The sequence below is a fragment of the Dasypus novemcinctus genome, chromosome 10 (genome assembly GCF_030445035.2).
Source record: "Dasypus novemcinctus isolate mDasNov1 chromosome 10, mDasNov1.1.hap2, whole genome shotgun sequence".
In the NCBI taxonomy this organism is placed as follows: domain Eukaryota; kingdom Metazoa; phylum Chordata; class Mammalia; order Cingulata; family Dasypodidae; genus Dasypus; species Dasypus novemcinctus.
Window position 1 is genome coordinate 80,346,696 of NC_080682.1, and position 22,090 is coordinate 80,368,785.

General features: G+C 36.8%; 2 protein-coding genes across 9 annotated transcripts in view; one reads left to right on the forward strand and one right to left on the reverse strand.

Moving 5' to 3' along the window:
• The window catches only part of FAR1 (fatty acyl-CoA reductase 1), a 75,040-nt gene that overhangs the window by 47,545 nt on the left and 5,405 nt on the right, over positions 1 to 22,090 (reverse strand). The gene's annotated exons all lie outside the window — the stretch shown is intronic.
• On the forward strand, positions 3,545 to 4,376 carry LOC101443029 (nascent polypeptide-associated complex subunit alpha-like). Its single transcript, XM_058305709.2, is given in 2 exon segments — positions 3,545 to 4,142; positions 4,145 to 4,376. Coding segments are annotated over 2 exon segments (645 nt in total). The 5' UTR covers positions 3,545 to 3,628; the 3' UTR covers positions 4,276 to 4,376.

The following is a 22,090-nucleotide window of genomic DNA, read 5'->3' on the forward strand; positions in this document are numbered from 1 at the left end:
TAGGGAAAGAAGAAATAAAAACAACTGAAAAAAAAAAAAGGCATTATAGTACTTGGACCCCATAATAAACAAAAATCTGACAATTTATAGGTCCTCAGCCTATCTGTCTGCTGCTGGTCCTTAAATCAAACTTCTACAGAGCTCTCAATCAGCAATCCCAAAAGGAAAAGCTCTTTTGGAAGAAGAGACACAAATAACTGAAATGAAACCAACTAAGAGCTACCAAAATCAAACATATTTGTTCTTCATAACTATGAACAGATAACCAAAAGATCACCAGATGTATGAGAAATATCACCAACATTAAGGAGAAGAATCAAAATGAAAAACAACTGAACCAACAACAAAGGAAATTAGGATAATAAAAAATTTAAAGAGAGCTTAAATTATAATAAATATTCTCCAAGCCATTCACAAGAATATTACACCACAAAATAATTACTATGAAAATGGAGCAAAGAATAAGAATGCACTTGGAAAGCAGAAATTCAGACATACAGAAAATTTATTAAATCAAATAAACTTTTATAATTACTAAGTGAATTTAATAAGGTCACTGGATACAATGTTTATATGGAGAAAATCATATGTATTTCTACATATCAGGAACCAACAAAATGAATGGAGGAAAAAATACACACACACACATACACATACACCATTTACAATACCATCAAAACACCAAAAACTAGAAATAAATCTAAAAGGCATGTAAGACCTCTATACTAAAAAGTAAAACATGGAGATAAATTAAACAGTACCTAAATACACAGAGGGATATAATAAATTCCTGGGTTGAAAAACTTGATACTGTGAAGATGTCAACTCATCATCCTTGGAATCAATACAATTCCAATCAAACCCAAGCTATATGTGTATAAGGAAACTGAAAGATTTTTATTAAAATGCAAAAGGCCAAGAACAACCAAGACAAACTTAAAAAACAACAAAGCTAAAGAAATTATACTACCATATTTATTATAACACTATAGGAACATAGTATATTGGGACAAAGAAATAATGGTGCAGGAGTCAACTGGACATTAACATAGAAAAAAATGAATCTTGACCTCTACCTCACATCATACACAAAAATGAATTCCAGGTAGACTAGATCTAAATGTAAAAAGTAAAACAATGAAACTAGTAAGGTAACAGAGAAGAAAAGTTCCATGACTGTGGGGTATGTAAAAATTTCTTAAATAGGACACAAAAAATGCTAACCAAAAATGAAATACTGATATATTGGACCACAGTAAAATAAGAACTCCTGTTCATCCCAACACATTACTAATAAGGAGAAAGAACAAACCACAGTAAAAGATATTTTAATGTGTATAATGACAGATTAATATCCAGAATGTGTAAAAAAATTACAAAATCAGAGGACTGGTGTCATCAACACGCAATGGAAGACATCCCCAGGGTAAGTTTCCCCTCAGAATCACCTAATAAAAGGACAAATCCCACTTGCTTGTATCTCTGAAGTACTATAGAGACTGGGAAAAAAAAAAACTCCACAAACACTGAATCACAGAAAAAGAAAACAAACACCAAAGTCAAATAAGAAATTTATGTCCCAGACGCAGCACAAGTCAGGACTCCTCTCTGTCACGCAGTCCCATGCAGCTTGGGAGTCCCTTAGAGGCAGCACGGGCCAGGTCCCTACAGCCACAGATGCATACAAAAGAGTAACCAACAGCAGCAAGTTGGAACCCCTCACATATCCAGGCACAGGGACCCAAGTCCACAGAGACCCAGGGTAGAAGACAAGTATAGATTGTGTAATACCCCAGGGTAACCACAAAGGAAACAGAAATGAGAAAGGGATCGTCAGAAACATCATAAAAGATCAACTATTCAGATAAGGAAGCTGTACTAAAGGAAGATACCAAAAAGAATTAGGGAAAAATATCTGAAGAAAGTATTGCCCTTACAATAACACTGAATGTTATGGATTAGACTCCTCATTCAAAAGTACAGATTGGCAGAATGGATTTTTAAAACTTTAAAAATAAAGACACAGAAGCACAATTCAATTATATGTTTGTTTACAAGAGACTCATCTTATGTCCAAAGACAAAAAAAAAAAAAAGGTTGAAAGCAAAAGGATATAAAATAATAATCCATGCAAATACTAACCAAAAAAGGGCCAGGGAAGCTACACTACTATAAAACAGAACAGATGTTAAGTCAAAGGTTGTTAAAAGAAACAAGAAAGGATACTATATATTAATAAAAGGGCCAATTTACCAAGAAGAAATAACAACAAATATTTATGCACCTAGCCATGGTATCCCAAAATACATGAGGCAAACACCAGCAAAACTGAAAGGAGGAATAGACACCTCTACAATAACTGTTAGACTACAATACATCATTCTCCTCAATAGAGAGAACATTTACACAGAAGATCAGTAAGTAAAAAAATAGAGAACTTGAGTAATAATAAACTATATCTAACAGAAATAAAAACACTACACCCCAAAACAGCAGTACACATTCTTTTCAAGAGCACATGAATCATTCTCAAAGTTAGACCATATGTTGGGTCACGAACAAGTCTCAGTAAATTTTAAAATACTGAAATTACACAAAGCATCTTTTCTGACCACAATGGAATGAAGCTAGAAATCAATAGAGAACTGGAAAACCAACAAATATATAGAAGTTAAATAACATACTCTTAAACAATCACTGTATTAAAAAAGAAATTACAAAGGAAATCCATAAATATCTTGAGAAAAATAAGAACATTAATTATCAAAACTTACGGAATGCTGCGAAGGCTGGGCTGAGAAGGAAACGTATAGCCCCAAATGCTCGCATTAAAAAAGAACAAGGAACTAAAATCAAAGACCTAACTGTACACATACCTGGGGGAATCAGAAAAAGAACAGCAACCTAAAACCAAAGAAAGCAGAAATAAAGAAATAAAAGTGATTAGAGCAGAAACAAATAAAATAGAGAATAAAAAAATGATAGAGAACATTACCAAAACCAAGATTTGGTTCGTTGAAAAGCCAACAAAATTGACAAACCCTTAGCTAGACTGACAAATAAAGAGGTCACATATAAATACTGATTCCACAAAAAGGATCGTCAGAGGATACTATGAACAATTATAAGACAAAAAATTAGACAACATAGATGAAATGGACAAATTCCTTAAAAACACACAAACAACTTACACTGGCTGTAAAAGAAAAAAAAAGATCTCAACAAACAAATTTCAAGTACAGAGACTGAATCAGTCATCATATAACAGTCAACAAAGTAAAGCCAAATGGCTTCACAGGTGAATTCTACCAAACATTCCAAGAAGAATTAATTCCTATCCTACTCAATCTCTTCCAAAAATTTGAAGGGAATACTACCTAATTCATTCACTGAGGCCCAACATCAACCAAATACCAAAGCCAGATAAAGATACTATGAAAAAAGAAAAGTACAACCCAGTTTCTCTTATGAATGCAGAAATCCTCAACAAAATAATAGCAAATCGAATCCAACAGCACATTAAAAGAAGTAGACACCGGACCAGGCTTCCTTCTGCAACAGGAGTGGGTTACGCTCTCGCTTGCTCGCTCTTTCTGCCGCCATCTTGGTTCCTGGTTCGCCACACAAAATGCCTGGTGAAGCCACAGAAACCGTCCCTGCTACAGAGCAGGAGTTGCCACAGCCCCAGGCTGAGACAGGGTCTGGTACAGAATCTGACAGTGATGAATCAGTACCAGAGCTGGAGGAACAGGATTCCACACAAGCAACCACACAACAGGCCCAGCTGGCGGCAGCAGCTGAAATCGATGAAGAACCAGTCAGTAAAGCAAAACAGAGTCGAAGTGAAAAGAAGGCACGGAAGGCTATGTCCAAACTGGGTCTTCGACAGGTTACAGGGGTTACTAGAGTCACTATCCAGAAATCAAAGAATATCCTCTTTGTCATCACAAAGCCAGATGTCTACAAGAGCCCAGCATCAGATACCTATATAGTTTTTGGGGAAGCCAAGATTGAGGATTTATCTCAACAAGCACAACTAGCAGCTGCTGAAAAATTCAAAGTTCAAGGTGAAGCTGTCTCGAATATTCAGGAAAACACCCAGACTCCAACTGTACAAGAGGAGAGTGAAGAGGAAGAGGTTGATGTTCAGGTGTGGAAGTTAAGGACATAGAATTAGTCATGTCACAAGCAAATGTGTCAAGAGCAAAGGCAGTCCGAGCCCTGAAGAACAACAGTAATGATATTGTAAATGCTATTATGGAATTAACAATGTAACCATCTGAAAATGAGGACTTTTTTTTGTGTTTCAGAAGAAAAACTGCAGCTTGGTTTGAAATTTGTACTGTTTCTATCATTAATAAAGTTATGGCTTCTTGTTGGATGAAAAAAATAAATAAATAAATAAATAAATAAATAAATAAATAAATAAAAGAAGTATACAGCATGATCAAGTGGTATTCATCCCTGGTATACAAGGGTGGTTCAACATAAGAAAATGAATTAATATAATATAATTAGCATAATAAAGGGAAAAAAACACATAATCATCTCAATTGACACAGAAAAGGCATTGACAAAATCCAGCATTCTTTCCTGATAAAAACACATGGAAAAACAGGAATAGAAGAAAACTTCTTCAACATGCTAAAGGGCGTATATGAAAAGCCCACTTCTAACATCCTCATTAATGGTGAAAGATTGAAGGCTTCCCTCTAAGATCTGGAACAAGACAAGGATGCCCACTATAACCACTGTTATTCAACACTGTATTGCAAGTTGTAGCCAGAGCAATTAGGCAAGAAAAAGAAATAAAAGGCATCTAACTGAAAAGGAAGAAGTAAAACTTACACTATTTGCAGATGGCATGATCCTATATGTAAAAAGTCCCTCAAAAAATCACAACAAAGCTTCCAGAGCTAATAAACTCAGCAAAGTGGTGGGGTAGAAGCACAAGCAACAAAAGAAAAAAAAAAACAGATAAATGGAACCTCATCAAAATCAAGAACTTTTGTACATCAAAAGATGTACTTTATCAAGAAAGTGAAAAAACAGCCTACTCAATGGGAGAAAATACTTGGAAACCACATATCCAATAAGGGTTTAATATCTAGAATATATATAGAAAAATCCTACAACCCAACAATAAAAAGACAACTCAATTTAAAAATGGGCAAAAGACAAACAGACCTTTCTCCAAAGAGGATAAAAAATGCTAAAAAGCACATGAAAGGATAGATGCTCAATATCATCAGCTATTGGGAAAAGCATATCAAAACCACAATGAGATATCATTGCAAATGGCTATTATTTAAAAAACAGAAAATTTTAAGAGGATATGGTGAAATAGGAACACTCATTCTTTGCTGATGGGAATGTAAAATGGTGTAGATGCTGTGGCAGATAGTTTGGCACTTCCTCAAAAAGCTAAGTTTAGAACTGCATATGATCCAACAATCCCACTACAGTACTAGGTATATACCCAAAAGAAGTGAGAGCAGGGATTGAACAACTATCTGTACACTGATGTTCACAGCATCATTATGCACATTTGTCAAAAAAGATGGTGGCAGGGAAGCGGATGTGGCTCAACCGATTGGGCTCCCGTTTACCATATGGGAGGCCTTGGGAAGGGAACTTGTGAAAAGCAAGCTGGCCAGCGCGTGTGGAGACCTGACGGCCCGCACCCACAGAGAGCTGACAGTCCACGCCCACGGAGAGCTGGCACAGCAAGATGACGCAACAAAGGGAGACGAGCAGACACAGAAGAACAAGCAGTGAATGGACACAGACAGCAGACAGCAAGCAAGTGGCAAGGGCGGGGGGGATAAATAAAATAAATCTTTAAAAAAAATATGGAGGAACCCAATGTGTGTCATTGGGATAAATAAAATAAATCTTTAAAAAAAAATATGGAGGAACCCAATGTGTGTCATTGGCTGAATGGATAAACAAAATGTGGCATAGACACACTATAGAATATGATTCAGTAGTAAAAAGGAACTAAGTTCAGATTCATACAACAGGGCTGAACCTTGAAGACATCAAGTTGAATAAAATAAGCCAGACACAAAAAAGGACAAATATTTTATAATCTCAATTTTATTAAATTATTAAAATAAGCAAATTTATAGAGTAGGAATCTAGACTATAAATTACCAGAGCTAGGTTGGGGGTAGGGAATGGCTAGTTAGTGCTTAAACCGTATAGAGTTTCTATTTGGTAATGGATGGTGGTAATGGGAGCACAACATTGTGAATGTAATTAACAGTACTGAGTTATATATGTGAATGTGGTTAAAAGGAGAAATTTTAGGTCATACTAGAATAAAAATTAAAAGAAAAAAACATAGGACTATATAACACAAAGAACCCTATTATAAATGACAGACTATAGTTAACAGTACAATTATAAAAATATCCTTTCATGAATTATAACAAATATATGTAACTAATTCTAAGTGTTAGTAGTAGGGTGGTATATGGGAACTCTGTATTTATATATTTCATGCATGATATTTCTGTAAACCTACAACCTCTCTAACAAAAAATGATTGACAAAGAACTACAAAATCATAAAACGACAGACAAGGCAAAACTTGAATAAACGTATTACAAAGGGTGATATCCAAATGACGTTACAAAAGAGGATCCAAATGGCCAATCAGCAAATGTAAAGGAGCTCTACTTTATTAGTTACCAAGAAAATACAAATTAAAACCACAGTGTAGTTTTGATAACAGATGGTGATGATAGTATAGAACAAGCATTGTTACTGCAATTAAAACCACTTAATAGTGTAATTGAAAGTGGTTTATATAGGAAGTGTAATATATATATAATATTTTAAAATAAAACACACAATGTAATCCCACTATACCGACCCCACCACCACCACTATCACTACACCACAACAAACAGTTAAAACGAAAAAGACAAATAATACATAGTACTGGTAAGGATGCAGAATAACTGGAATGCTCTTATCCTGCTGGCTGAAGTACAGATTGCACTACACTTAGGAAAAGTGGTATTACTTACTAAAGCTGAACATTCATATTTCTTATGACCTAGCAATTCCACTCCTAATTAAAACCCAAGAGAAATACGTTCATCAAAAGGCTGTTTATAGCAATCCTATTCCTATTGGCCCAAAATTAAAACATCCCAAGTGTTCATCAACAGTACAATGTATAAATTGTAATGTATTTTACAATGCAATACTATACAAGAATGAAAACGAAGAAACTCTTGCTATACACAACATGGATGGGTCCTACAAAGAGCACTGAGCCAAAGAAGCCAAAAACAAACAGTATGTACTATATGACACCATTTATATAAATTTCAAAAGCAAGACAAAGTTCATCTATGGTTTAAAGGACAATGGTTGGTTACCTGGGGGGGAGAAGAAAGTACAGAGTAGGAGGAGGCATGAGGAAGACTTCTGGGATACTAAAAATATTTTAGTTCTTCATTTGGGTGGTTCATTTTTTAAAAACTCATCAAACTGTGCTCTTAGGATTTATGGACATGCATGTATGTTGAACCGTATTTATATACTCAATAAAAAGTTTTCCTTAAAAATGAAAGACAAACATACACTGATCATATGTCCTGGTTTGCCTGGAACATGCCTAGTTTAAGCTTGCTCTCCCAGCTTAATTTTTAATAGATTCCCCTTTCATTCTCAGAAGTATTCCAGTTTGGATAATAAATTATATGGCCACCCTAGCTATAACCTGTTTCAGGTCTTAGACCATTCAAGATTTCAATGACTGAAAGCCTAATTAAAACTAAGGAACAAAATTAAAAGGTAAATAACCTCATATGGCAGACGGGAATAATTCTGCATCAATATACCTAACAATTATTAGAAATTTACTATCAGATTTGTTAATAACTATATTAAACACATAGTGTTCTGACACCATGATCTAAAACCAGTTTTCTAGTTGTCTGAGCTTCATTTCCTTCATACGTAAAAATTTATTCAACAAATATTTATGAAGTGTTTACTAAATACCAGGTACCAGAAAGTATTCCATAGGTTTCCAGAAAAAGATAAAGTTTTCCCATTAATAACTGAGACTGTATAGCCTATGTGACTAGCTCAATCAAAAAAGAGGAAAACACAACTACTCTCTTTCCTCATTTACATCTTCCCTACCAGTGCCTGAACAGTAAAATCTATTAACACCAAATAGTAGAAAACTTTACCAACTTAATTCTTTCTCCTCAGGGTTAACAGTACAAAGATTGTTTGCTAAGAGTGTTGTAGAATGAAACTGCTTTTTACTGTTCTCAGGCAACTAAGTCAAAGGTAGGATAGGTATATACATATGATTTTATCCTATTATAATGACTTAGAAGGTCTTATTCATGGAAGGTAAAAACAGAATTCCCACAACCCCCCAATCTTACCATGCTACCACCAAAACCTTTATAAGCAGAGTGTTTTTAAACTCTGTCCCTAGGTATTCATGTTTCCCCAATCCAATCAAATCCAATTCCTACTACTAACTTATTGGCAAAGTCAGTAAAAATGAGGACTCTTAAGAGAAACCCAGACTTGTCACATTTTACACATAGTCCTTCCACTGTGACCAGAAACTATTAGAAAAGCAAACCCAGAAAAGGAATGCTGCCAGTCCTTCCAGAGGATGTTGTTTAGATACCTACTGTATGGTTTTACTACATAGCAAGATACCTAAAGCACCTACCATCTGTTGAAAAGTAGCTCCAGAGCTGTCACACTGAAAAAAAGCAGCAGCATTATCATTTGCACGTGAGGGGGGACTGTGCAATGTAATTCTTACTTATTTTCACTGTGCTCGATTGAGCTGCCTTAGGAAACATCCAGTGGCAGCTAGGTTTTTCCTTCAAAAAAACACTATCTTTTGATTCAAAAGTTAAAGAGGTAGAAATCTTTTTAAAGACCAGCAAAAATGCAGGGTGCCAAATATCATCATTACTTCCAAGGAATTCACCGAGGCTTATTTGCCACAGTGTGTTTCCCAGTGACTGTATTAAAAATTATTTTTACGTATTTCATTTAAAATTAAGAGACATTTTGTACAAAGCTACTTAAATCAAGGAATATTCATGACAAAGGAGCTCAAGTAAAGACTCTGCCACTTAGAAGCCATGAGATCCTAGGAAAAACTACTACTCTGACCCTGTTTACTTAGCCATAGAAGGACAATGTGCAGGTGTTGTAGACAAAAAGATGGGCTGGAGCCTGAAATAACCACAAAAGGAGAAAGAAACCACAGAGAAATTCCGAAGGTGGTAAGAACCCCACTCCACATAAACTGCACTCTTGTAATATAATTGTACTCTCTTAATAAATGCCCTCCTATTACTGGAAATCTAATCAGATTGTCTCATTTAGTTTTAGATACTTAGATAAGAGAAATGATAAAAGACATAATCCTCCCTCTCTCATTTTCCACTCAGTTTCTTTAAATAGACAACATTAAATTAAAGTGGGAGATTGGGGTATTTCAATAACAAGAAAACAACAAAAATCTAGCATTAAATAAAAGATAGTTTTCAGTACCAAGAAATGGACATTCCTTTGCCTTTTTTAAAGATAAAAACAATCAAAACTAATTAAAACTTAGAATATAATGCCAGCTGGTTGTTTCAAACACTTGCTAAGCAAAAAGACAAACATGAAAAAATGTATGGAGAGTAGTTTAAAGGGAGGAGAATGGAACGAGAGGCAATTCCACAGCCCAGGTAGAATAAAAGCAAAGTTTTACAAGATTCACCAGTGACAAAAATATATATATATACAAAATGAAAAAAGAAAAAGAAAAATTTATTAGGCACAAACTATGACCTCGCATGTTTTCACAACTACAATTTCCCACAAGACTCCATAATAACCTTTCTTGCCTAAGGTCACTACATCCATGAATGCAGCAAAGCCAAATCTGAGCCAGTATCTTCTAACTAAATCCTACATTTACAGAGGGCACAGTCCTTCTTCTGAGGTAAAAGCTTAAGGACTGAGTGTACAGCACTTGAAGAGAAGTTCAGAGAAAGTAAAGGGTTTGAAACAAATGCTCTTGGTCATTTCCAGTTGCAAACATATTTGAAGAGCATTCTTCACTACGGGACCTTCTTGGCTTTTAGTTATTGCATAAAATGCATTAATATCTGCCCCACAGAAAATTTAGACATATGAAATAAGGGGATATCCAGCTGAAGAATCCCTAAAATTCCACATAATTCCACAATGAAAGTCAATGGGCAAAACTAGCAACACTATATAGAAAATTGACTGCTAAGTGATTAAGATAGACTCTTAAAGAATTAAAATTCAAAGGCAACTAGACTTTACCAGGATTTCCCTGACTGCCATTTGTAAAGACAGTCAACAAAAGAGAAGACAGGAAATACATAGTCAAACTTGAGGCTCAAGACCATTTAGGTAGATTCTAAGGGGACTTAATTATTGCCACTACCCATTTGAATAAGAAGTCATAGTTCTCAGGTTAAAAAATAAGCAGATATCAAAGGCCAATGGATTTATTTTCAACCTCACCCTATCCAAACCATTAAAAGATCTCATATGGAGAGAGAGAGGGAGGGGGGAGGGAGAGAGAGGGATGAAAGGAGGGAGGGAAAGAGAGAGAGAGAGGGAAGAAGGAGGGAGGGAGAGGGAGGAAAGGAGTGAGAGAGCCATTTCTGTCAAAAAGTTGATTAGATGTAGAGGAGTATGTATACCCAGAAAGCCAGACAGCAAATAAACTCCCTGCCCTGGCACCCATCCCCTGCGTGACCATCATGGGCTCTCTGGAGCTGGTACTGGTGGGAAGGAGTGTGTAGGATCCTGTCTGGAACTTGCAAGGAGGGATGACTCTGGGGATTCCAGAGTCTACACTGGTAACTCAGCAGAGGAGAGAGAGGACATCCCACATCACTTAAACCATCTTGATTCACTAGGTGCAGTTCCTCTGCAGACTGTCAGGCCCATACCAGCTCCAAACAACGGAGTTAATCCCTTTATTTACACATGAAGAAACTGAGGCTCAGAGAGGAAGGGATGTATGAGTGTTCACAAAGTGAGTCAGAAATTTTATCTGGTCCCTCTTTCAACCCTAAACACAGGCTAAAGGTGAAATAGGAAATCTAATCTCTCTATTGCAAAAGGCCTATGAGGAATCAGTGGAAGTAGGGTAAAAAAGTCTAAAAACTCTGGGTCTCTCTAGGTTCTGGACAAGAGTAGGACCAGTGCAGAGCGCAAATCTCTGATGTCAGAGATGTTCCTAAATCTTCTGTGACCCACAGAAGTTTCTTCCTCTGGCCTCAGACTCCCAATAAATGAGGGCATTTATCTCCAAACAATGTAAGAATCCTATAAAATGACATCTACAAATATTTTTATAGCATATTTATTCAAAATAGTCCCAAACTGGAAAGAATTCAGGTTTCCATCAACAGGAGAATATATAAACAACTGGTGGTAATTCATACAATTGAAAATTACGAAGCATTCAAAAGAATTAACTACTGATATGTAAAACAGCCTTATCCAAGAGAGTTCATAAAGTATTATTTGATGAATATGAATTCCTAGGACAGGAAAACTTGGTGGAAAACAAAATCAGAACACTGGTTGTCTTTGTAGGGATAGAGGTCAGATTGACAGATTGAGTAGGTGAAGATGGACATGAGAGAATTTTTTTTCCCAAAGATTTATTTATTTATTTCTCTCACCTTCCCCTCTACCCCGCCCCCGGTTGTCTGTTCTCTGTGTCTATTTGCTGTGTCTTCTTCTTTGTCTGCTTCTGTTGTTGTCAGCGGCACAGGAATCTGTGTTTCTTTTTGTTACGTTATCTTGTTGTGTCAGCTCTCAGTGTGGGCAGTGTCATTCTTAGGCAGGCTGCACTTTCTTTCACGGTGGGTGGCTCTCCTTATGGGGCGCACTCCTTGCGCATGGGGCTCCCCTACGTGGGGGACATCCCCGCGTGGCAGGACACTCCTTGCACACATCAGCACTGCGCATGGGCCAGCTCTGCACGGGTCAAGGAGGCCCGGGGTTTGAACCGCGGACCTCCCATGTGGTAGACGAACGCCCTAACTGCTGGGCCAAGTCCGCTTCCCGAGAGAAATTTATGGAGTGAAGTTTAGTGGTCTCTAACTTGATACGGGTTTATAACTTCATATGTAGTATATAAGTATATTTGTTAAAGCTCATCACTTAAGATACATGTGTTTCATTATATGTAAATATTTTAAAAAATGGGTGGATGGGAGGAAGGAAGGCCTTATACCTGGTTAAAAATCATTTATTGGAATATCACAAATAAAATCCTAGGACAGTGGAGGTAAGAATATAAGCTAAAAGACAAGGAATTCTAAGTCTTGTTTAAAGTTAATAACTAAATTTAAAAATGTTTCCATAAATATCTATATCAATGAAATCCTATGAACATAGTAGACTTAATACCTTTGAAAAACATACTGTACTTTGAAAGTACATATTGGACTCAACGGCCTTTGAAAAACATAATGAGCTATTAGGAAACTAAATCTCTAGTGAAGTCCATTTTCAGTACTGCATGAAATCAGGTCCTGCTATAAATTGTTTCCTACTAAATAAGGTAGGCCCTCTGTGGAATGAAGCCCTTTCAGATAACCCAATGCCATGATTTGGTAGAAAACACTTGGGCTCTGAGTCTAGCAGGCCTGGGTTAAAATCCAGGCTCACACAGGGGCTTACTTACCTGTCTGGTTCCATAATTTCCTAAAATACAGATAAAAGACCCACCCATTCCTCTCCACCCTAGAGCATTTGTGTGAAAATTAAATGTAATAACACATAAAATACCAGAAAGACAATTAACATTTCTTATTCATCTAACCTTTACTCCTTTGGCAGTGATTCTCAGTATGGTACTTTAACAGTCAGTCAATTCTGTAATTTTCCAATCTAAAATATTTTAATGGTTCCTGTTTTCTGGAAAGAATAATTTATTTATGAGAGTTTAGACAAGGGGAAATTTTTTTAATAACCTAAAAAAAACAATAATGTAGCCATTTTTCTCTCCGGATTAAACATTATTCTATCGACATGCACATATACCAATTTTTTATTTTGGGGAAAGAAATTAATGACTTTAGTAGAAGCAGGCTTAAACCAAACCTCTGAGGGTTTGATAAAACAATTGACAAACCATTTCTACTCACTGGCTGAAAGAAGTTGGTAAATACACTTTCAAATACCTAATGAAGTAGAATCAGGATACAGACTTAGGGCAGCTTTATTAGGAGAAATATACCTAGGTAATCCCTCTACCCTGCGATTTTCAAACTTGTAGATAAAAGTGTGAACAACTGGAGCTCTCAGAACACTACAAGTACAGTGCAAATGGGTACACTCACTTCAGAAAACTGTTTGGCAGCATTTATAAAAGAAAATACGCATATTCTATGGCCTTGCAATTTATTTTCAGGAATACACCCAACCAAAAGATAATGAAAAAGAAGGTTCATAGAAGTATTATTTTCAAAAGCCTGAAAGTGAAAACAACCCAAACATCCATCAACAATAAAATGGCTAATGGCATCCATTAACAGCATCATTAATGAAATGGGAAAAACGCTCAACTATTAGTCAAAGAACCCAAATGCAAAAAAAAAAAAAAAATACATCCTGTGTGATTCCACTGAAATATAAGCAAAATTAACCTAGGCATTAGAAGTCAAAGAGTGGTTACCTGACTTGAATGTGATTATGTGAGCTCAGTTTAGGATTATTGCTCGATTAAACTGTACTTGTAAATTTCTCTGCATTACACTTCAAAAAGTTGTTTGGTTTTTTTAAGATGCCAATTCCTACATCATCAAAAGTTGTTTTTAATGTTGTTTTTAATGCCTCTCCTTGGGTTCCAACAACAGTTCTACAGTAAGCCTCCCAAATTTAAGAAACTCAGTTGATTCTACAGCAGCTTCCTGCAGACCACACTTTGAGAAAAAATGCCTATGCCATTTTCAAAGTAAAGTAGAGGAATTCAACAGGATTCAAAAGAATCTCTGCTAACCCAAACCTGTCCAGCTCAAGTACTAAAAACTTGAGCATGACAGCTAAGCACCATTCTGAAAAGGCCAGATTTCACGGGCAGTGTGGAACCTAGAAAAGTCTGCTGCCTTAAATCTGGAGTCTGTTATGCTCTAGATGAGCATCTGAGGCATCTATGTGCTCAAGGGGCTACAGCTTATTCCCTATTCTCATACCATAAGCCTAGAGCAGGCAGTGCAAACTATCTCCCAAGGACCAAATCCTGCCTACCTTCATTTTTATGGAAAAAAAAAAAGTTTTATTGGGAGTCACTAGACACAGCCTCACAAATCACCTATAGCTGCTACAGGGATGGAGCTGAGCGGTTGCAAAAGGGACTGTACGGCCCATGAAACCTAAAATATTTACTATAAAGTCCTTTACAGAAAAAAGTTTTATATACCAAAGGGGAAAGATTAAGTCAAATGTTCAGACCCCAGAACAAATCCTCAGGATATATTCCTGACTGCACATCTGTACATTGTCAAACCTCGTTCTATAACAGCTTCCACAAGAGTAGCGTTCTGGTCATCTACAGCTACGTAACAAAATCACTCTAAAATTTGGTGTCTTAAAACAATAAAAATCATTTTATTATCTTTCACAATTTCTGTTAGTTAAGAATTTGGGAAGGTCTCCAAGCAGTTCTAGCTCCAGGTCTTAAAATGGTCACTCCACATTAGGTAGTTTAGGCTTCCTTATGTTATGGCAGCCTCAGGCTAGTCGACTGCTTACAAGGCTGCTCAATATTCTATAATGAGCTAGGTAGAAGTTTTGCTCATATTTTCTGACCTAGCCTTAGAAGTCACATAACATAATTACTTTTGCCACATTCTGCTGGTTACAAGTTATTCACAAGACTACCCATATACAAGGAGAAAGGATACTGACTCCACCTCACCATAGGATCAGAGTCAAGGTCACACTGAAAGAAGAGCATGTGGGATAGGAGATAGTATTGCAGCCATCTTTAGAAAATACAAAAGTAACATCAAGTGAAGTAACTGCTTCTTTCTCTTGATATTGTCAGCCAGTAATTCACGTTGAACTTATTTCATGGGGCTAAAGAACAACAAAGAATTGTTCTTTATTATGTATTTTCTCAACCACCCTTTAAAAAAATTATGTCCCATCTCATACTTGGAAATATTTTGTTTACCCAACAACCTCATTTACTGAATTTCATTCTCCCATGTTCAATTAAATGTTAAGTTCTAAGCAGTATTTTACTACTTGGAGTGGATACAAATCTAGCCAAAAGTGAGCCAACTAATTTTAGTTAAGACTATGAAGAAACTGTACCTTTTGGCTAAGTATATACTGTTGTTTAAGATTTTCTGATACACTCCCATCTGGAGGTATACTGGATCCAATCATCTATTGTCTTCTCATTTTGGTAATTCTGGTATCCTTACTTATGGAAGAGTTTTGAGTAAGACTCAATATAAAAGAAAACCTCCTCTGAAAATAAAGCAGTAAACTAGGGCCAAAATGCAAACTCAAAAATACAAACTATTTACTGTAGTCAAGCTGATAAGAATAGTGTGTTCCTTTTTACTTTTTCAAAAATTAAGGTTGATATAGCATTTTTCCACAAACAGAATAGCTGTAACATCTTGGTTAACATTACTTCTTTCAATAAAAGATGCTAGTGTCCAACACTGTTGTAAGCACCCATTGAAGGAGTATAATGGTCACTCTGTTTGCCTACACAGGCACTGATATACCAATATTTAACTCTCTGTGCCCTACTTTCCTTCTTTCCCCAATGTCCAAGGTACTTTTTGGTAGTTAAGGAATCTAAATAAGTAGATTAGTTGTTAGACCACTATACAACTACTCTGTTACAATATAAACATGGCCCTCTGGCAAGAATTAAAATGGCTCTAAGATCTTATATCATGGAAAATGTTAGCCATTGGGGAAAATCAGATTCAGAATTCCTTTGACTGATATAAAAATCAAGTGCAAAGATACCTTAAAAAGTCAACTTCTAACCCATTAGAAAGGGGAAAAAATGTCAATTACAGAGCATTAAAATTTTCTAAGAAAATTTTATTTTTTTCAATTATATCCATTTACTTTGTTTTTGTCTGTCCTCAAGGCCTGTACCAGCAGCAGGGTAACTTGTCTACGGTAAAGTCTACAGAAGAAGAACACTGTCTCGATCTTTGCTCCTGTTAACACATAGCTAAAAATAATAAAATAAACAGGAGGAAGTATCCAAAATAACAAAAAAGTAAGCATTTCTAGTAATTAGCTAAGTTACTGAGACTGGGTGGGTGGGGATGAGTTTGCACTGCTTGCAAGAAAAGTAATTCCTTTAATTCATACTTTTTAAAAAAAGATTGTGCTAAAATCTCTCCTCATCCTAATAAAAATGTTTTGATATTAAGACACGAAATTTTATGGGAAGCAGATGTGGCTCAAGCAACTGGGCTCCCGTCTACCATATAGGAGGTCCAGGGTTCGACGCGTGCTGTCCCGTGCAGGAGTGCTGCCCTGCACAGCAGTGCTGCCCCGCACAGGAGTGCTTGCCCACGCAGAGAGCTGGCGCAGCAGGTGATGCAACAAAAAGAGACACAGAGGAGGGAAAATAAGAGACATAGCAGATCAGGAAGCTAAGATGGCGCAACAGAATGATCACCTCTCTCCCACTCCGGAAGGTCCCAGGATCAGTTCCTGGAGCCGCCTGAGAACACAAGCAGACACAGAAGGACACAGAGCAAATGCGCACAGAAAGCAAATAAATAAATCTTTAGAAAAAAAGACATGAAATTTTTATCCTAATACTTTCAGATTCTTACAAGTGAAACATGGTGTTCCAACACAAAAATGCAAACTAATACTTTAAGTGTGCTACCAAAGGCAGGGTTTCTCAAACTTTTAGATTACATATAGGTTTACCCAACAAATTGGCTCTGGCAAGTAACTAATTATGTATTTGTGCAGTTGCAGTCTTCAACTACTGAAGCCTATTCACAAAGATTAATATCTTTCAGAACAAACTGGTAGAATCAGAACAATATGGGGTTATTTTGCTGGTTTCACAAGAAGTTAAGACTGTCTGATTATTACAGCAAATGACTTGGGCCCTAACAGCAGAAAAAATACTCTGCAGTTGCTGCTTCATATGTATGCTATTATTTCCTCTATTTCTTGTGTATCACTTTCTTATGCTGCATTCTGAAACTGTTCTTCTCAAGGTTAAACTAACAACAGGCTCCAGTCCTCTAAGGCAACATTTTCCAAAGGGTGGTAAATGGAATTAGGAAACTGTATATTTTATCCTCCACCGGGAGATTAACAAAGTACATTAGGATATAAAAGACTATAAAATGTGCTAAAGTAAAGAAACCTACTGAACTCTAGTTAAGCCTAGCCCTTCACAAATTTCCCAACACTGCTTGGGAAATGATGCTCAAGAAAAGCTCTTGATTACCACAGCAGCTTAAGGTAATGATTTTCCAAAAATGGGCCAAACCTCTGGATGAACTATAAGTGATTTAAAAAGCATGAGCTTCCACTGGTCCAAAGGGCTACTTACAAATAAACTATTAAACCGATCACTGAGAGCTGCAAAACTTGGCATGATATTAGAACGAACCAAAGATTTCGATTTGTATTTACCTAATAAGACTGGCTGCTGCAACTGACAAAGCTGCAAAGCTCCTACCACATATGCACACCCAAAGCTAGAAATCTGTAATTTTCAAGAGGGGCACTCACTGTCAGTGAAGTGTTCTCTTTAAGTGGTCATGGTTTTAATTATTATTATTTTTGCTTTTTAATTAAAAATTACCATTAGTTTAGTTGTTTTATTAAATTTGCAGAGAATGTATTATACAAGTGCAACACCAGAAGTTGGGGTCTACAGTTTTCTAGTCTAAACTTTGAAGACAAGTACGATTTGTGATTTTACTAGGAACCATCCATACCCCTATTGCTGAAGAAAATCCCTCTACCCAAAAAATGCTTATACATTCACAATTATTATTTCACTAAAAAGTGGAAATTACTAAGGGATGACCCAGCTAAAATGCTGGGTCATATTGTCCCACTGTGCTACCTCTTTGCAAAGTCACATCTGCCAGGGTCCCACCAGCAGTCCATCCCCAGTGGATGGCTGAGAAGATTAGCCTCCACCTATAAGCACATTGGGTGGCTGCATCTACCTGATCCCAAGAGCCAGACAGGCTTCCTTCCTTCAGGACTCATTCCCTGAACTTTTACAGCCTTTATGGAGCAAAGCACTCAGGAATTCTTCCTTAGCCCTCTTTTCAAAGGTTATCCCCTTCTTCATGGGTGTGAAGACCATTTCCTCTGCTAGATTCAGCATTCCTCAAGGAATGTGTCTTTTCATTTCTTGCATATTAAAAAACAAAAACAAAAAACACTGACTCTTAGAGCCGGAGAGTCCTTGGAGATCACCTGGCCCAACATATTCATGGAAAGGAGATGAATCGAAGACTCAAAGAAGTCAAACATTACTGAGGTCATACCACAAGGGAGAGGCAGCTTCAGGAGCAGAACCCCTGGCCCCTGTTAGGTGCAATAACTCCAGGTTTAATCGATCTGAGTTCATCTATTCAGGCAGAGTGCAGCAGAGGAGGGAAGAAGAAAAACAATTACTGAAAGGTGAAAGGCTAACCTCAGAGGCACCATCCCTGCTGTACTCCCCCAACCCAACTTGTTGAGGAGAAAGTGGTTTGTGTACATGGTGGGTGTGTCACTGCCCCAATCTACTCCCCAGCATGTGTTAAAAATTTTTTTTAAAAAAAGCTTGGGAGCCAGTGTTCTAAGGTCCTCACCTCGGCTATGGGGTCACATTCAGAATCTTGTAGGACTCTTTCACTCCCAACTATTCTCAGAGCTTGTCCCTGGCCCCCTTGTCCACACCAACCATGTGGTACATGGACTCTGACTGAGGCCCTGTCCTGGGAGTAGTAGTAATTTCTCTGACCTGGATGTCAATTATGCTTCCAGTCTCTGAGTGACATGGGAAACCAACTGGGAAGGATTTGCTTGCAGAAAAAGTCTTAAAATGACTACCATAAACAAATCCTCTTCTCAAGTCTTTTCCTGTTTCCTCTTTAAATTTTTGCCAGGTTTAAAGAAACGGTTTGCAACTAAATGTTATCAGGCAGGGATCAAATAAGATTGGGGGTGCTCAAGAGAATAAACCATCTATGAAGTCTTTGGCAAAGTGTAGCTCCTCCTATGATCCAGCAAGGAAACAGTAACTTTAATTCCTATAAATTAATAAAATTACAATAGAAACTATGCTTGAAGTGTTTGATAACTTTCAGGAGTCTTAATATCTATTTCCACTGTGATATTAACTTGCGCTCTTAAGAAACCTACCCCAACAAGCCTTGTAACCTTGGGTTTTATGCTAAAGTTGGGGTGAAAATACAAGTATGGCAAAAAAAAAAAAATTAGAGCATAAAAATTCAGGGAAATCTTAATTTATGATTGAGAAATTCAAAGTGCTAAAAAACCCTACTGTTAAGATACTTCCTTCTCCAGATAACGAATGAAAAAGACAGCAAAAATAACAACAGATTTACCAAAAATTAGACAGAATTATGAATAACCACATTGTTGGGATTGCCACTAGCCAACTGACCTTGCGCAAATCAATTAATCTCTCTGGTCATTCAGAAGATTCACTGAAGAGGAGGCCAGATCACTGAGTATTTGCTAAAGCCTCTTCTGGCTCTCAAAGCCTGTAAGTTATTTCTTCGTAGTACATTAGATATTTGGAAAATTATTAACTCCAAAAGGTCACAAGGGTTATCATTTTAAGCAATACACCTAATAGCCACTGATCTTCAAACAGTCTATGCAATGTTCTACAAAGTCAAGTGTCCCATTACTAATTCATCTTTTCCTATTTCCTGGGGCTTCTGCTATGCCAATAACCATTTTTAAGTGAACGCCACAAGGCTTTAAAACTACATATATCTAAGAAACTTATATAGAATCATCCTTCAAACTAAGAGGATGGTGAACACTAATAATCTCAGAGCTCCTCTGAGAATCATTCCTTTGTCAGCCAAATACACCTTTCTAAGACCCTATGGGGAGACGGACTTTGGCCCAGTGGTTAGGGCGTCCGTCTACCACATGGGAGGTCCGCGGTTCAAACCCCGGGCCTCCTTGACCCGTGTGGAGCTGGCCATGCGCAGCGCTGATGCGCGCAAGGAGTGCCTTGCCACGCAAGGGTGTCCCCCGCGTGGGGGAGCCCCACGCGCAAGGAGTGCGCACATGAGGAAAAGCCGCCCAGCGTGAAAGGAGAGTGCAGCCTGCCAAGGAATGGCGCCCCCCACACTTTCCGTGCCGCTGACTGACGACGACAACAGAAGCTGACAAAGAAACAAGACGCAGCAAATAGACACCAAGAACAGACAACCAGGGGAGGGGGGGGAATTAAATAAATAAATAAATCTTTAAAAAAAAAAAAGACCCTATGATACTTTTACGAGTTACTTCAACACCAATATGAACCTCAAAATACTTTAATACTTTTAATACTTTTTTACTTTTTTTAATGCTTTCTTTGACAGATCTTAACTATCTACAGTTTAAGCAGGTCAAAGAAATTTCTCTGAAGAAATGTTATTTATGCATTCAATCATTCTTACATCATGTATTCTACTTCCTGGTAATTCATGTGGGAGAAGAGCCATTACATATAGCGCCAGAAACCTATCCCAAAATCTTTAGTAAAACTACTATTCCTACATTTATTAAACTGACTATAGTTTGTTTTTCTTCAAGAATCCAATGAAGAATTGGGCTGTTTTTTAAATTAGGCATTTGTAGAATAAGCTTTATATTTTTATTACTCCTCATAATTAAAAACAGTTGTTTGTAAAAGGTAAGCAGTACACACAAATGTCACCAAGTTGAATTTTAGCATCAGGCTATTTTCCTACACATTAGGTAATGGGTTATTAAACCAGGAGCCACAGACATATCACCACTATCACCATCACCAAGGATGCCTGAATAAGCTGAAGGTTTAAATAGCTCCCTAAAATTATATGAAAAATTAAGTGTGTACTTTTTTTGAAGAGAGAGCATGAAGATTGAGAAGCTCAGAGAGGTTCATGACCTTTGACTGAGAATCTCTGTATTATGGAATATACTTTAAGATTTTATTCTGAGTCAGAATGCTTCAAAATAATAAGATATAATGGTAAGAATTCCTTAAATTCAAGGATTTTTCATGTGATCATCATAATATTTCTGGCAAGAATCCTAGAAAACATGAAAATGATCTAAACTAAATATTTCCAAGTAATCTTGAAACGGTCAAACAATTAACAAACAAGCACACATACACATTCTAATAGAATGGATTCATTGATAGCTATGATATTAAGACATTTAAGTTTTTTAACTGAATGTACCAAACAATTCACCACAGACAGCAATATATACTCAGAAAGTAGTGTCTTCTAATTTGTGATACAGCAATTGGTTTTTTTCTAGAATTTATATAAAATCTATGTCAATATCTTGTAGGGGTCTAAAAGAAATAAATAAATGCAGATTTAGATACAACTTATCCTATGAAGCCAAAGTCAGTTTTTTCACTGTATGCTTTACCCATGTGATCACCCTCACTTCACAAATGTTCTTTCTTCCTCTGTCTTCACCTGTCTAAATCCTAGTTCCATACAGAAATAATGTTGGTTCTAACACTATCTCCAATATTGACACATGAGCCTGTGTTGCTACATTCTGTTTCACATGTAAACACAGTCTCCCCAATTATATCTGCCCTACAGAACTTTATTATATTGAATTTCTCTTGTCCAGCACAGTATAATACACACGCATATTATATGAATATAATTCATATAATTATATGAACTAATTTCTACCTCACTTAGATTAATGTGTCTATTGTTACACTTATGCTGTATGAAAATAACTAGTAGAGATATCTAGGGATCTGCTTCAAAGTAAGAGAGAGAAGTGGGCAGAGGTACAGATGAAATAAGACTGA